General features: G+C 46.9%; 2 protein-coding genes across 12 annotated transcripts in view; one reads left to right on the forward strand and one right to left on the reverse strand.

The window, feature by feature from the left end:
• The window catches only part of TMEM204 (transmembrane protein 204), a 74196-nt gene extending 70199 nt beyond the window's left edge, over positions 1-3997 (forward strand). The window contains exon 4 of the mRNA XM_043494344.1: positions 1903-3997. Coding sequence (XP_043350279.1) covers positions 1903-1999 — 97 coding nt within the window. The 3' untranslated portion in view covers positions 2000-3997. The remainder of the gene's footprint in view (positions 1-1902) is intronic.
• Positions 1-17056, reverse strand: part of IFT140 (intraflagellar transport 140) — a 250730-nt gene that overhangs the window by 106403 nt on the left and 127271 nt on the right. For 10 of the 11 annotated variants that reach the window (XM_038420185.2, XM_038420186.2, XM_038420187.2 and 7 more), the window contains one exon: positions 13474-13604. The exons of the other annotated variant lie outside the window; for it this stretch is intronic. In XM_038420185.2, the coding sequence (XP_038276113.1) occupies positions 13474-13604 (131 nt within the window). The remainder of the gene's footprint in view (positions 1-13473; positions 13605-17056) is intronic. 11 annotated transcript variants of the gene reach the window in all.

Below are 17056 nucleotides of genomic sequence, written 5' to 3' on the forward strand. Positions count from 1 at the left end.
GACAGGAATATCCATTCTATTCAGCACAGCCTATTTTCTCAGCCATTTAAAGAAATCATAATCTAACGCATATCTAGCTAGATTACTTACTAAATTCTAAGACTCCATTCCTGTTCTGTCCCCGGCAAAAGCATCACACAGACAGACAAACCCTTTGTTTCTCCCTCCCTCCAGCTTTGAAATTATCTTGTCTCCTCATTGGTCATTGTGGTCAGGTGCCAGCGAGGTTATCCTAGCTTCTTAACCCTTTACAGGTGAAAGGGTTTTTCCTCTGGCCAGGAGGGATTTTAAAGGTGTTTACCCTTCCCTTTAGTTTTATGACAGGAAGCATGAGGCCAAAGGCTCAAAGGGTAGGCTGGTGAGCCTCAAGAAGACCAGGTTGAGATCCCACTGGGGAACTGGGTCCCTGATCAGCGGGAAGAGCCTTTCTAGGCCCTTCGGGAACCTGACTCATGTCATGTCATGTCATGTGAAAACATGAACTGATTTTGAACATGTGGGTGGAACGCTGATATGGCTGCCAAGTGGACCTTGATGGAGGAGAAAGCGAATCCCTGATTCTTCAACTGAAGCAGATAATCCAGGATACATTGGAGAGACGACTGGGTTGGGCAGATACTATGCTCTGCCGCCCAGCAGGAAAACTACTTCCACTTAACCAGGTACATAGCTCTAGGTGAGGGCTTCCTACTTTCCAAGAGAATTTGCCACACCTGACGGGAGCAGATCCACTCCTCTGGGTTTAGCCACGTAGCAGCCAAGTTGTGAGGAGAAGTGGGGTGAGGTTTGGGTGCAGGAGCCAACCATGGTCCTGAGATAGGAGAGCCGCGTGTTCAGGCAGTGGCCACAGGATGGCCATGGCTAGGTCCATGAGTGAGTGTTGGCGAAGCCAAAAGTGACCGTGATGACACAAGCCTTGTCCCTCTTGATGTTTGACAAGGCTATGATGATAAAAGGGATTGGCGGGAAAGCATACAGCAGATCCTTCGCCCATCAGAGGAGAAACGTGTCTGAAAGGGTGCCCTCACCTAGACCCAGCAGGGAGCAGAAACGCCAACATTTTCTTTTCTGTTTAGTGGCGAACAGGTCCACTCAGGGAGTTCCCCACCTGTGGAAGAGCATCCTGGTGACCTCGGGATGGAGCTCCCACTCGTGGGGAGAGCAAAAAGATCTGCTGAGGTGGTCAACCAGTGTGCTGTGAATGCCAGGGAGATGTGCTGCCTCCATGTGGATTCCTTGCTGGATACAGAAATCCCACAGGTGGATGTCTTCCTGACAAAGAGCCGATGAGCGCTCTCCCCCTTGCCTGTTCACATAGAACATGGAAGCTGTGTTGTCTGTCAGGACTCGCACCATTTGACCCAGCAACTGGAGGAGGAAGACCCCGCAAGCTAAGCAGATGGCACTGAGCTCTTTGACATTTATGTGCAGCACTCCTCCGGGACAAGTTCCTACATTGTCCCAAGATGTGCCCCCCATCCAAGGTCTGGGGCATCTGATATCAGCAAGATCGTGGGCTGAGGATTCGCAAACGGCACCTCTGCCATCACCCTCCCTGGGTTGGACCACCACTTTAGGGAGGTGAGTATGCTGCACAGGATCGCGACAACCTTGTCCAGGTGATTTCTGGACGGAGAGTAGGCCATTGCTAGCCACAGCAGGAGAGGCCACATTTTGAGCCTTGCAGGCCACGTAGGTGCACACTGCCACATGGCCTAGAAGCCTGAGACAGACTCTGGCTGTGCAGATCAGGTGCACAAAGAGGTCGGCAATTAGCGTTGACATTGAGTCAAACCTGTCCTACAGTTGAAACACCTTGTCTTTGGTAGAGTCTAGCACCGTGCTGATGAATTCTGTCCTCTGGACCAAGACTAATGCTGACTTTTGCTCATTTATCAACAGGCCCAGAGCTCGGCACAAGTCCTGCAGCACTTTGACACTGCAAAGGACTTGGGACCTGGAGTGGCCCTTGACAAGCCAGTTGTTGAGGTACGGCTAGACCTGGATACCCTGACATCTGGGGTAAGCAGCCACCACTGACATGCATTTGGTGAACACCCTTGGTGCTGGTGCAAGGCCAAAGGAGAGCATCACAAACTGGTAGTGAGTAGTCTCCATCTGGAAACACAGAAAATGTCTGTGCCCTTGGAATATTGATATATGAAAATAGGCATCCTTCAAATCGAGGGTGGCATACCAGTCTCCCAGATCCAGGGAAAGGATAATGGAGGCCAGGAAGACCATGTGAACCTTCAACTTCCTGAGATATCTGTTGAGGTCCCACAGGTCCAGAATGGGGAGGAAACCGCCTCTGACCTTCGGAATGAGAAAATACCGGGAATAGAACCCTTTTCCCCTTCAATGAGCAGGGACTTCCTCCACAGCCCCAACTTGTAGAAGGGCCTGTACCTCCTGTTCGAGCAGCTTCTCGTGAGAAGGGTCCCTCAAGAGGGATGGGGAAGGGGGCTGGGAGGGAAGGGTAGAAATAAATGCAGGGTGTACCCCACTGCCACAGTGCTGAGGACCCACTGGTCTGTAGTTATTGCGGCCTAAGCAGGAAGGAAAAAAGAAAGGTGGTTGGCAAAACAAAGAGGGAGAGGATCCAGTTTGCAGACTGGGATGTTACCCTCGGGCACATCCTCAAAATGCCCACTTGTTCCCTCGAGGGAAATGGGACAAACCCGACTGCGAGGCTGAGCCCAACTAGTGGCCCTAGCAGAGCTTGTAGTCCTTGCCCTTCTTATGATAGGGCTCTGTGATGGGGTGTACAAACAACAAGGGCTTAAGGGCTCATTTTGGGCTCAGCCAGCCCCGCCCCATCACACCTGCAGCAAATGCTCCATCTGCTAGAGGAATTAAAAGGCGGTGAATTAGCTCAATTGGTGAGCAGCGCTGAAGGTAAGCAGACCTGGAGCCCACTGATCCAGCAGAGCAGAGCCGAGTGAAACCTAAAGGCTTTGACGTAGCTACCCAAAGGGGCCCTCTGGGAGGAAAGGGGGGACCCTCCACAGAGACAAGCTGAGAGGGAAGTATCCTGTGGCCCTGGACAGTGGCGATTCCCTCTGGCTTCCTGGGGTTTTGGATTTTCCCATCAGGTGAAGGCCTTCGACTGAGGTGACCCCAGAGGGGAAGACGAGAGGAAGAGGCCAGGGAGGACAACCTTAAGTAGTCTTGGTTGCCAGGTTACTGGTAGCTAAAAGGGCCCTGGGTTGGAGCCCGGTGGAGTGGGAGGGCCCAAGCTCCCTGTGACATTATTGACATAAACTGTGACCATATAGATCATTGTTGCAATGACTTTATATATTTGCAGCAAATATTGTACAAAGGTTATCGTGTGAGGTGTCTATAAAAAGGTTAGGATTTTCTGGTTATGATTATGCTATCTGTATGCGTGTATCATTACTGTAGCTGAAACTATGAATATTGGCTTTGTATCTCAATGTGTTTGATTCTAAGTAGCATTAGTGAAGCATTTGGTTAGCTTCTTGAGAAAGGAATTTGCAGATTAAATGCCCAATCAAGAAACACTTAACTGACAATGGACCTTGGGAGACTCCAATCCACAAATGAGAAGTCTTCCTGGGACATTCAAGGTAGCAAGTGAGCAAACTGAGTCATGCATGGACATGTGACTTGCCCAGGTGGCTACAAACTCCATCTTGTTGCTGTGATTTTGCACAGGAGAATAAAGGGGTTTCCGCCCACAAGAGAAAGAATATAAAAGACCCTGGAAACCCCTCCATTTTGTCTTCAATCCTACCTCTTACCTCTGGAGGGACTTTGCTACACTAAAGCTCTGAACGAAGGACTGAATGACCCATCCAAGCTGTAGATGTACTCCAGAGACTTGATTTGAACCTGCAGTTTATTCCATCACTGCTACAAGCCTGAACCAAGAACTTTGTCATTACTGTATGTAATTGATTCCATTTAACCAATTTTCACTCTCATCTATATTTCTTTCTTTTTATGAATAAACCTTTAGATTTTATATTCTAAAGGTAACAGCATGATATGTGGGTAAGATCTGACTTGTATATTGACCTGGGTCTGGGGCTTGGTCCTTTGGGATCGGGAGAACCTTTTTTTCCTCTTACTGGGGTATTGGTTTTCATAACCCAAAAGAAGTGGCTGCTGGTGGTGATATTGGGAAACTGGATTGTTTAAGAGAATTGCTTGTGTGACTTATGGTTAGCCAGTGGAGTAAAACTAAAATCCTCTCTGTTTGGCTGGTTTGGTGTGCCTTAATAGTAAACAAACTCCATCTTTGGGCTGTAACTAACCTGCTCTAAGCCATTTGACCTGAATTGATGCTCTTAGTTATGTTCCACCAAAAGCAGCATCATTACACTCCCCTCCCCACAACCTCCTTGGCAGTCCGGAGTTGTGGCCGTGACTACTAGGCCACAATTCCCAACCAGACCCTGAGTGGAGACCATTACAACTGGTGGAGAACGCTGGTATTCGATCCCACCCCTCAGAGAAGGGGTGACTGACCTAGGTGGCCAAATAGCCTGGTTTAGAACAACATGGCCTGATTAGCCAGCAGTGATGGAGTTGGAACGATTGTTGAAATGGACAATCGAGAACCAGCAGCAGCAGGTGGCACAGCAGCAGCAACTCCTGCAGCAAATGGCCGCTCAGCAGCAGCAACTGGTTTGAGACTTAGGGGCCCAACAACAGGAATAACAGCAAAGATTAGTTCAACAAATTCTGGCATTGATGCAGTCCCAGGGGTCCCCCAGAGCTTCCCTTTCAGGGGGCCTGGGCCCAAGCCCCTGAGCCCCGCTAGTACCTGTGAAGCTCATAAAGATGGGCCTTGAGGATGACCCCAAGGCTTTTCTGACAACATTTGAGCAGGTGGCTATGACTGCCCAATGATCCCCTGACCAGTGGGCCATCCTGCTGGCAGCTTACTTAATGGGACCAGAGCAGGCCACATACCGGGGACTGGATGCAGAGAGCGCCCAAGACTTACCTCAGCTCAGAGCGGCCATCTTGGACTACCTCGACATTACTGAGGAGACCTTCCGCCAGAGATTCTGGGGGGAAGGGACCCTCCAGGGGCCCAACCCCGGATTGTCAACCAGAAACTGCGAGACCTATGTTGGAGATGGCTAAAGCCCGAAGGGCGGACCAGAGTAGAGGTGGCTGAACTCATCCTGGTGGAGCAGTTTGCCCAAATCCTCCCAAAAGGGGGTAAGAACTGGGTACTCAGACATCAAAAAGAGTCACTTACCAATGCTGTGAGATTGATGGAAAACTATCTGGCAGCTGAGACGGCTCTAACTCCAACTTCTGAGCCATGGCTTGACTCCAGAGGGGCCCCTTGACAGAAGGGGGAAGCCAGCCAGGGGAGACAGAAACTAGACAGGGTGCTCCCCAAGGCCCCCACTTATGAGCGGTCCAGCCAGCCCTTGAGCCCAGGGCTAGGAGCCCAGGAGAAGCCCCAGGCCCTCCAACCCCAGCCCGAACATAATGTCTGGGGTCCTCAAGCAATTGCTCTGCCTAGAAGCCAGGAAGGGTGAGGGGGCCAAGTACCTGGGGGAAGACATTTCCCGATGCCTGGGTCCCAACCAGCAGTCTCAGGGGTAACGATGGGAGCCTGTTTCTCCTGTGGGCATCCAGCCCACCGTTATCAGGAATGCCACTATATGGAGTAAAGCTATGGGCAAGTATGGACAGTAGAAAGCCGTGCCTGGAAGCGCACCACAGCAAAATTAACAGTTCCTGTACAAATAAATGGAACTGAGATAATAGATTTAGTAGACTTTGGGTGTGAGCAAACCCTGGTCCGGGATGACCTGGTCCCCAACTCTGAAGCCCCCGGAGAGACCATCTTCCTGCAGTGCATTCACAGGGATATTAAACCCTGTTCCATTGCCCGGGTAGAGGTCATCATAGGGGACAACACGAGGCCCCTCATAATAGGGCTAGCCCCAACCCTAGCCTACCCTGTTATCTTGGGTCAGTATTGGGAACACTTTTCAGACCTATTGAGGTGATGTAGACTTGTTCCCGGGAGCCTGGACAAACCGTCTGAGGGAACCAGGGCAGGCAGGGAACCCCAGTCTATGACCCTGGCGGGAGTAGATGAGGAGCAGGATCCCAGGGAGGGGGTTTCCCACCAAGAGGGAGTGCTGCCGGAAGATCCACCCAATCAGGCGACATTATCAACCCCACTCCTGGAAAGGGAGTTACTGACCCGAGAGACGGATTTTGTGAAGGACCAGAGGGAGGGTGAGACCTTGACCCATGTTTATGAACAACTCCCAGTTATTAATGGTGAGGTCGTACATCCACACTGGGATGCACAGTACCCCCACTTTGAGCTCCAAAAGGAACGATTATATCGGCTGGAAAAGGACCATTGGACAGAGGAAATCCGTTCACAACTCCTTGTCCCTCGGCCACATTGGCGAGAAGTCATGCGATTGGCCCACACCATCCCCTCCGCAGGCCACCTTGGACAGGAGAAAACTCTGGCACAGATTAGACTGCTTCTCCTCGTTTGGCGTACATCAAGAAGTTTAAAAACTTCTGTGACTCCTGCCCGGAATGCCAGCAAGTCAGGCCAAAAGGCGGATGAAAGCCCTCCTTATCCCTCTCCCTGTCATCAATGTCCCCTTCGAATGAACTGGAATAGACCTTGTCGGCCCCCTGGAAAAGAGTGCCACTGGATACAAACACCTCCGATGAAGTGAGCTGTAGCTCACGAAAGCTTATGCTCAAATAAATTTGTTAGTCTCTAAGGTGCCACAAGTACTCCTTTTCCTTTTGCGAATACAGGCTAACCCAGCTGCTACTCTGAAACACCTATTGGTGATAGTTGATTATGCGACTCATTATCTGGAGGCAATCCCACTCCGTAACACCAATGCTGTCATAAACATACAGATAAGGGTACCATAAAATCTCTTCTGGGCAGCTGTACTGAATCTTTACCTGTAAGGGGTTAAGAAGCTCAAATAATCTGGTTGGCAACTGACCAAAAGGACCAATCAGGAAAGAAGATGGGGGGGGAAGTGGGGGAGGTTTTGTTTGTGCTCTCTTTGTTTGTTCCCTCTCCAGACGGAGAGACAGACCAGACAGATACAACATCTCCTGAAAACATACCTGAAATAATCTATCAAAGGTTACAAACATTGTAAGCAAGGCAAGGAAATGCGTTAGATTATTTTTTGTTTTAGCTTGTGAATTTTCCCTATGCTAAGAGGTAGTTTTATTCTTGTTTTTGTAACTGTGAAGCTGAGTCCAGAGGGGAGTCCTCTGTGTTTTAAACCTTTTTATTACCTTGTAAAGTTACCTTCCATCCTGATTTTGCAGGTGTGATTCTTTTACTTTTTTCTTTATAATAAAATTCTTCTTTTAAGAACCTGATTGATTTAGTGTCCTAAAGATAAAGGATCTGGTCTGTACTTACATTAAAGGCAATTAGTTGGTATATTATTCTCAAGCCTCCCCAGAAAAGGGGGTGAAGGGGCTTGGGGGGATATTTTGGGGGAATAGGGATTCCAAGTGACACATCCCTGAATTTTATAGTTTAAATCACTTGGTGGTGGCAGCAATGCCATCCAAGGACAAGAAAAGGAATTTGTGCCTTGGGGAAGTTTTTAATGTAAACTGGTAGAATATAAGCTTAGGGGGTCTTTCATGTGGGTCCCCACATCTGTACCCCAGAGTTCAGAGCGGGGAGGGAACCCTGATAAATGCAAAGACTATTGCCACGGAACTTTTGAAAGTGTTTGCTCAAGTAGGAGTTCCCAAGGAGATTCTCACTGACCAAGGCACCAATTTCACATTCCGCTTGACAAAACAGGTCTGTGAGCTTTTGAGAATAAAGAGCCTCTGTACCTCCATTTATCACCCGGAAACGGATGGCCTGGTTGAACGCGTCAACCGAACCCTGAAGCAGATGCTGAAAAGGTTTATCCCAGGTGCCCTCCATCATTGGGATTTGCTGCTCCCCCACCCCTCCTGTTTGCCATTTGGGAAGTCCCACAATCCTCATTCGAGCTCCTATATGGGAGACGGCCTTGGGGAATCCTTGACCTAGTCTGGGAGATGTGGGAAGGACAAACTCCAGGAACTCAGAATGTCCTACAGTACATGCTGAGACTCAGGGGGAGACTTGAGACTCCAGGACAGAGTTCCTGGCTATCTTTGAGGAGGAAAAAATGGTGGTAAGAGCCTTCCTCTAGCGTTCGTGGGTTTGTTGGGTGGTGAGGAGGTTTTCTTTAGCCACAGCAGAGCAGAAATGTAACAGAGCAGAGCAGAAATGTAACAACTATACAGGCAGGCTGCTAAAGTTAGTTAATTGTTAGTTAATTATTCCCATTCTTAGTCAATTAAGAGTTCTTTACCTTGCCAGAGTGGTGTAAAGAAGCCTTATTGTAAATGACGACTGTAATGGAATCCTCAGTTAGGAAGGTCTATGTGCTTTCTCGCTTTTTCCCTGTGCCAGATTAGATTACAGCTCAGGATCTATTTTACTTATCCATTTTAAAAAAATGCAGGACAATTATTAGCACAACTGTAGGACTTTCTTGTGTGAAAGTCTGAGCAATTTAAAGCGACATTCTACTTTACAGAACACCAAAATAAAAGTAATGTAATTTAAATGAAAATCCAGAATTATAACTGGAACGCAGGATCTTAGTTACCAAGTATTTGTAACTTAACTTTCATGTGTTTAGGAAATGCTGAACAGTTATTGTGATTTTTTTTTTCTGTACGGTAGTTTAAATAAATTACCAAAATAAGTGAACCTGATTGGATTATTCTGACAAATAAAATATGCAGAATTTTGTATTTTTTGGCACAGAATTTGAATTTTTTGCCACAGAGTTCCGCCAGGAGTAAAATCTAACAGTGAAGGGAAGAGACTTGGTTTGACTGACTTCTCATCTTCCCTCTGCTATCTCCTCTTCTTGGAGATGGGTAATGATGATTTACTTTTTGCAAACAAAGTCAGCACAGATGGAGCTGTGTTCAGGAAAAGAACCAAGGACTCCAACTGCAGTGACTAACCTCAGTGTCTGTCACAGTAACGAGGCTAGCTGCCTGTTCGTCTGCCTCTGTTTCCTTTGAGGGTATGTCTACACAGCAAATGAAGGTGTAATTGGAGCTAGTATGGGTAACAATAGAGTAAAGATATGGTTGCACAGGCTGCAGTGCCGACACAGAACCCAAGTATGTGCCCAGGGCCTCCAGTAGCACTCAGGCAGCTTGCCCATACTACCATGTCTTTACTACTATTGTTATTCAGGCTAATTAGATTAAAGCTGGCATGGGTATGACTATCTGCATTAGAACAACATCTTCACTTGCAGTGCGCACTCAACTCAGTGATCAGCCTTTTGCCTTACCTGCCTTTGGGTGGAATCTCACAGTTCTTCCACTCTTAGGCCTGACCTGAGTACATCACCCAGATTATACCAATCACTGATCACCCTGCAGGTCTGGCTTCAAAGGTGGCAGGTTTGTAGAAATTTTAGTGATGCCCAGAACCCACACCCCCACAACTCTGTCCCCCAACTGCCTAAGGCTCTGGGAGGGAGTTTGGGTGGGGGAGGGGTCTAGGGTGCAAACTCTGGCATGGAGTTTGGGTGCTGGGCGTAGGCTCTGGGCTGGAGCAGGGGATGGGGGTGCAGGAAGGGGTGAGGGGTGCAGGCTCTGGGATGGAGTTTGGGTGTAGGCTCTGGGCTGGGGCTGCAAGAGGGGGTGAGGGGTGCTGGCTCTGGGATGGCATTTGGATGCAGGCTCTGGGCTGGGGGTGGGGATGTAGGAGGGGGTGAGGGGTGCACGCTCTGGGAGGGAGTTTGGGCTTGGAGGGGGTGCAGAGGGAGGGGGTGCAGGCTCTGGGAGGGAGTTTGGGTGCAGGAGGGGGTGTGTGGGAAGGGGAGGGGGTGAAGACTCGGAGAGAATTTGGGGATAGGAGAGGTGCAAGCGTGAGGGCTGTGGGGCTGAGGATGAGAGGTTTGGAGTGTGGGAGGGGGCTCAGGGCTGGGGCAGAGGATTAGGGTGCGGGGGATGAGGGCTCTGTCTGGGGCTGGGATTGAGGGGTTTGGGGGATTGGAAAGGCTCAGGGCTATGGTGAAAGGGCAGGGTAAGGGTAGCCGGCCCTGCCATTAGTGAATGGGGGGCACTAGGACCCTGCGGCAGCAGTTGATGCAGGGACGGCAGAGCAGAGTCAGCGTGAACTGGGGGCCGGGGGAGGTGAGTGGGGGCAGCAAGTGGGGACAAGGGGACATTCGGGGAAGGTGCAGGGGGGCAGCAGGTGGGGCCAGGGGAGAGACCTGGCCCCAAACATTGGTGGAGCCAGGCCCCCAGGCCCTGAATATTGCTGGAGCCCAGGCACCATGAGTGTATATAACTCACCGCCCCTGCCTGTGTTTGCTGCTTTGTTTCAGGCCTCAGATGTGAAGCCTCCTGGTGTCTGAGACCTGCTCCACACACAGTTTTTGTACCAATGTGAATTTTTTAGCTAACTGTGTGTTTGGGTTTTTTTTTTTTTTTTTTTTTTTTTTAACTGAAATAGTTATCTGGTCCAATCCCAAGTGTGGATACAGTAATATGGGTAAAAAGGTGTCTAAGGGCATGTCTACACTACAGCCACTATAGTGGCATAGCTACATTGGTGCAACTGTGCCACTGTAGCGTAGATGCTTCCTCCATCAACAAAAGGGTCTTTTCTATCAAAGTAGTTAATTCACCTCTCTAAGAGATGGTAGGGGTGGGGAGGTTGTACTACTTTAACTATTTGTGTGTGCAGTCAAGGCCTGAGGGCTTAACATGCGAATTTAAATTGAATTAATTTAAGATGTGTAATTAAAGGGAATGTGAGGGCACTCTCATTCAGAAATAAAATACGAGACTGTAGTCACGTCTACATTATAAGTACTACAGCAGCATAGCTATGTAGCTATGCTGCATAATCCTGTAGTACACACAGCCTACACCAATGGAAGGGGTTTTTCCATCAGTGTAGGAATGCCACCTCCCTGAGTGATGGTAGCTAGGTCACCAGAAGCATTTGTCCATCAACATAGCTGAATCTATGCTGGAGGCTAGCTTGGCGTACAGTTATGTGGATCAGGGTCTGTTTTCTCACACCCCTGACCAATGTAGCTATATAGACTTAACTTTTAAATGTAGATCAGGCCTGTTTTTCCCAGTCTGAGGGAGAATCCACCAGGGCCTGTTCAAGAGAATGTTCTTACAATGACTGCTTCATTGTTTGGGCAGTTAGATCCACATTGGGTTTTAATCAATGGCTTCACAACAGTGTTTCACCTTTAGGGGAGGATGTCGAAACGGTCTGACCACCTTTATCAGGGTATGTCTACACTTCAAGCTGCGGGTGTGAGTTCCATCTCAAAGAGACATACTTGCACTAGCCTAATTGATATAGCAACACAAAAAATAGACTGTAGTCACGGCAGTGCGACCAACAGAAGGGGCTGGCCTCCCAGAGCATGTACCTGTCCAAAGCCATAGGCATGGACTCAGGACTGCTAGCCCCATCTGCTGGCTGCGCTGCCACAGCCACATTCTATTTGTATGTCTCCCTACACTGGGAATCACATTCTCAGTCTAAACATCACCATCTTAGAAGTCAAGCGCACAAATAACATTTTGAGATACAGACTGAAATATGCAATTAATACAGAGACTTATGGTCATATTTCATCAGTCTCACTTTCTTTTTACTTGCTCCTTGTGCACATGCAGGTCAAGTGGACTAAGCTAGCCAGAAGACAAGGAAGTACAGGGCCAACAGGACTGGGCAGTGAGGCGGTGAAAAGCACCCACTAAACCAGGGCAGGCTGGAGACAGAACTAGACAACAGACTGGTTACTCCATGTTTATATTGAATAATCCTGTCAGAAGCACAGGAGTTAAACAAACTCCTTTATCTGCACTCACTCATCAAATATAAAAGCCACTGCATTTCAACATCAACTGTACAAATCACAATTTTTAATGCCTCCTAAACAGCATTGCAAGTTTCATTAGCACATTATCTATCTGACACTGCACTACTTTTAGTTTGTTCTGTATGTGAGGTTTTTTTGTTTTTGTTTTAAATACCAGGAACAATAAACATTTCCATAGATAAAAGCTAACGATAGCACAAATGCAGATAAACACTTAGCCAAGCAGCAAACACTAAGGATACATCTACTCTGCAGCTGGGAGGTGTAATTCTCCACTCAGATAGACATACACGCACCAGCTCATTCAGAGCTAGCGTGCTAAAAATAGCAGTGTGCCTGTGGTGCCATGGGCAGTGGCTCAGACTAGCCACCTGAGTACAAACCCATCAGAGGCCCTAGGTATTTATTCAGGTGACTCACATGAGCTGCCACGGCCTCACTGCTGTTTTTAGCATGTTAGCTCAGACAGAGCTAATGCAGGTATGTCTATGCAAACTGGAAATTACACTTCTCAGCTGCACTATAGACATACATGTAGTGTCTTACCCATTTAGGTCACAGGTTCAAATCCAGCTCAGTAGCAATCAAGAGGTCTGATCTGACGGCCATTTGGTGGCCTATGCAAAATGAATTTTGTTCTTGATGGAAAAGTGCCCATATCTCTTGCACAAAACTAAACAAAATGTGTACCAGCATTGGGGATCTGAGCAAAGAGATAAATGAATAAACAAGTCATAAAGACAGATCTGCCTTCTGATCCAGAGTGGTGGTTCCTCTATATTGAAGTTGAGACACAATGAGGGAGCCAGCACTGCTGCAGCTGCTTACTCAGTACTCGGGCTACAAATAGGAGACTTCTTGAGGTGTGTCAAAATCAGCACTTTTCACAGGTACTAAACTCGGCATTTTTTTAAAAAAACAGAGAGGTGTTGTGGTCTAGTGGATTGAGCACAGCGCAGTAAGCCAGGAATGCCCGCATTTTTATCTTGGCTTTGCCAATGACTTTTTGTGCAGCCTTGGACAAGTCAATCACTTTCTATGCTTCACTTCCACCATCTGTAAAATGGAGCTAACACTTACTTGCATACCTCAGGCATTTACATACCATCAAGAACAGGGCCATATAAAATCCTAGGTAGATTCACAATACCTGTGAGGGTTAATTAGTGTTCACATAGTGCTTTGAAAACAAAGCATGAACATAAATGCTAAGTATCAGTGTAAAGGGAGACAGAAAACAGAGGCCTCACCAGTAATTATTTTTCTCTTCTACATATGCAATAACAGGGATAAATGTGGTTATCAACAAAATGTTCCACTAAAAGGCGGAGAAAGGAAGCCCCAACAAGATTTATCTACACACAGTTTTTGTCCCGATTTAAGTAAAATCAGTTAAAAAAACAAACTTAGTTAAATCAGAGCAACTCGCTAATTTGTGCAGGGTTCTTCCAGCATCAAGGAATGGCTTGTTTTGGTAAATTAGATTCCTATCCTAAAGCCACAAGCCAGACTTTCCAAAATGAAGTTTTCTTACTTTTCAGGCTCTTGTCCAGAGTAGGAGGGCACGGCTCCACTATCCCCTTGTCCAGCCTTGAAATCAAATAATGTGACTCTGTCCATTTCAACATCATAAAAACAGATCTTAGAGTCAAGACTCTCATCAGCCTATGGCAGGGGAAAAAAGAAGGAGTTAGAGCCAGCAGTAGAAGAGACCAGCAAGGTAAAATTCAGCTGGCCTATAAAGGCAGCCCACAAGCCAGCCAGCAGCACAGGAGCCAACACACACCTGAAAACAAATGAGTCTGAGTGGGGGATTTGGGGGTGGGAGGGCAGTTTGTTTGGTTGGTTGGTTGGTTTGGGGGGTTCTTTATTCCTTCTTCACAGTAGATTAGCAGGGAAGCTAGGGTAGCTATAGGGGCAGCTATAGAGGTGACCCAAGGAATGGAAGAGTTAGTGAAGATGACTGGATATGGAAGTTGTGGGGATGTACAATATTCTGGAGAGGGTACTGGAAAGGTGCTTTGTTTGTATGAAGTGCCACCTGATAGAGCTGATGGCAGAGAAGATCTGAGGTTTGGAGTTGCAGCTAGAAACCATGGTTGAGTTTCAAAGAAGTTTTGAGCAGGTGATGGAGAGAGAGGAGGCTGAAAGGAAACTTCATGAATTGCAGATGCATGCTGGACCAGGGAACTGTGAGGGTAGACTGCTGGATGAAGAAAGTGGACAGTGGAAGCATGTGATTTCGAGAATAAGGCAGAGGAAAAACCAGCCAGTGAAGGAGAAACAGAGCTGAGGAACAGGTTTGCTGAGTTGGAAAATGAAGGGGAGAGGCAGGCAGAAACAGAAGATGGGAGAGCAAGGAAGAAGAGAAGAGAGGCTAGTCCTACAAGAAGAGGGGAAGAGACAATAGAGCTAGCCAGAGTTCAGAGACCCAGGAAGATAGAGGACAACTTGCAGAAGATTGCAAGTGAGAACAGACAACAAGAAGACTTGCAGCCAGAAAGAACAAGAGGGAAGGCCGAACAATCATGCCAACAACAAGAAGAGGCAAGTCTACATAACTGGGGACTCCCTACTAAGAACAACAGGCCTGTCACCAGAGCTGATCTGGAGCACAGAAGGCTGTGCTGTCTGCCAGGAGCTAAGATATGGGATGTGTCCTAAGACAGAAGAGGATCCTAATGGGAGTAGGAAAGAATCCATTGACTGTCTTTCACGTGGGAACAAATGATACTGCTAGATTCTTGCTCAGACACAGCAAGGAAAACTATGCCAGGCTGGGGAAGGTGCTGAAAGAAATGGACACTCAGGTGATCTTCAGAGGGATTCTACCTGTCTCTAGAGGAGAAGAGCGAAGACAAGACAAGATTATGATGATCAACAGATGGCTCAACTAATGGTACTATAAAGAGGGCTTTGGGACATTCCACTATTGGGAGGCATTAATGGACAGAGGACTGCTCTCACAGGATAGAGTCCATCCAAGTAGGAAGGGAAATAGACTTCTAGGATGGAGGTTTGCACAACTGATTAAAAGAGCTTTAAACTAGGAATTCGGCTGAGACAGTTAGGAGATGCTCATGTAATATCCACACCTGATTCTAATATTGAGAGGAAGAAAAATCAAGTAAAAGCGAATACAGCAATGGAGAAAGGAAAAACAGAGGGTAGGAGAATAGATGACAGAAGGAAAGATAGTACCAATACCAATGACAGTAACAGTCAAATAGGTACAGTCATTTTACTATCAGTATTGTCTAAATGGGCGAGGAATCTGGGTAAAGCCAAGCAGAAACAAGAAAGATGTCTGTACACAAATGCAAGGGGCCTGGGTAACAAAATGGAGGAACTAGAACTATTGGTGCAGTAAGTGAAATCAAATATTATAGGGATAATGAAAACATGGTAGAAAGTAGTTATGACTGAAATACATATATTGAAGGATATGTGCTGTTCAGAAAAAACAGAAATAAAGGTAAAGGTGGTGGAGTAGCATTGTATATTAATGATGAGGAAGACTTAAAGAAATCAGAAATAATAGAATGGATAAAATGAAATCAGTTTAGGTCAAAATCACTATGGGAAAAATGGTAACAGGAGCTCCATTGGAATAGTGCTTGGGGGTGCTACAAACCCCCAGGACCCGATTTGAATATGAAGAGAGGCCGCTAATATTTTTAATGAAATAAAAGCTACTGGGAATTATGCGATTATGGGAGACTTTAATTTCTCGATATAAATTGGAGGACTAGTGCTACTAATAAACTTAAGACCCAGATATTCCTGGATGCGATAGCCAACAGATTTCTTCACCAAATAGTCACTGAACCAACAAGAGGTGATGCCATTTTAGATTTAGTATTGGTAAGTAGCGAGGACCTCATCAGAAGAACTGGATATACAGAACAACCTTAATTTGAGTGATCATAAGTTAATTCAATTTAAACTAAATGGAAGGATAAACAAAAATAGGTCTGCAACTAGGGTGCTTGATTTCAAAAGAGCAAACTTCAAAAATTTAAGGGAATTAGTTAAGGAAATGGACAGGCCTGAAGAACTCAAGGATCTGAATGTGGAGGAGGCTTGGAATGATTTAAGTCAACGTTCCAGAAACTATTTGAAGCCTGCATCCCAAGCAAAGAGAAACATTTGTAGGGAAGAACTGCAGACCAAACTGGATGAACAAGTGTCCCAAACAGATTATTAATAAAAAGCCTACAAGGCAAAGAAGAAGGGATAGATCAGCAAGGAAAGCTATCTCCTGGTGGTCAGAAAGTGCAGGGGAAAAGTGAGAATTGCCAAAAGCCAAGAGAATTGGACCTGGCAAAGGAAATTAAAACCAATAGTTAAAAGTTCTTTAGACATTACAAATAAAAAGAAAGCAATGAAAGAAGTGGGACTGCTAAACACTGATGTTGGGATGGAGATTAAAGATAATCTAGATACGGCCCAACACCTACATGAATACTTTGCCTCAGTTTTTAATAAAGGTAATGAGGAACTTGAGGGCAGTGGCAGGGCGGCTAATAGGAACAAGGATATGGAAGCAGAAATTACCACATACGAGGCGGAGGCCAAACTCACACAGCTTAATGGGACCAAATGCGGGAACCTGGATAATCTCCATCCAAAAACATTAAAGGAACTGGCACAAGAAATTGCAAACCCCAAAGCAAGTTTTTTTTATGAAACTGTAAACTTAGGGGTTGTACCCTATGACTGGAGGATTGCAAATATATTACCTATACTTAAGAAAGGGGAAAAATATCATATGGGAAACTACAGGCCTGTTAATGTGACTGTGGTGGGGCGACTGCCCCACCCCTATGAGAGATAGGGCTAGAGTAGGCCAGAGCGGTGCACAGAAGGGCAGCCAATCAGGAAAAGGCCTACTGGGAGCCAATCAGGGCCAGTATTACAGCCAGCCAATCAGGGCTAGGCTAGGCCCTATATAAAGGCTGCCCAGGAAGGGAGCAGGCAGTCTGTTCCAGACCTTCATGGGGGAAGTTCTGTATCCTGAGCAGGACACAAGCACCTCGGACAGAGCCATGCTGGGCAGGCTCGAGGGAGCATACGACGGCTCTGGCCCAATACCTGCCAGACTGCGGGCCCTGATA

Source organism: Dermochelys coriacea, chromosome 10 (genome assembly GCF_009764565.3).
Source record: "Dermochelys coriacea isolate rDerCor1 chromosome 10, rDerCor1.pri.v4, whole genome shotgun sequence".
NCBI lineage: Eukaryota > Metazoa > Chordata > Testudines > Dermochelyidae > Dermochelys > Dermochelys coriacea.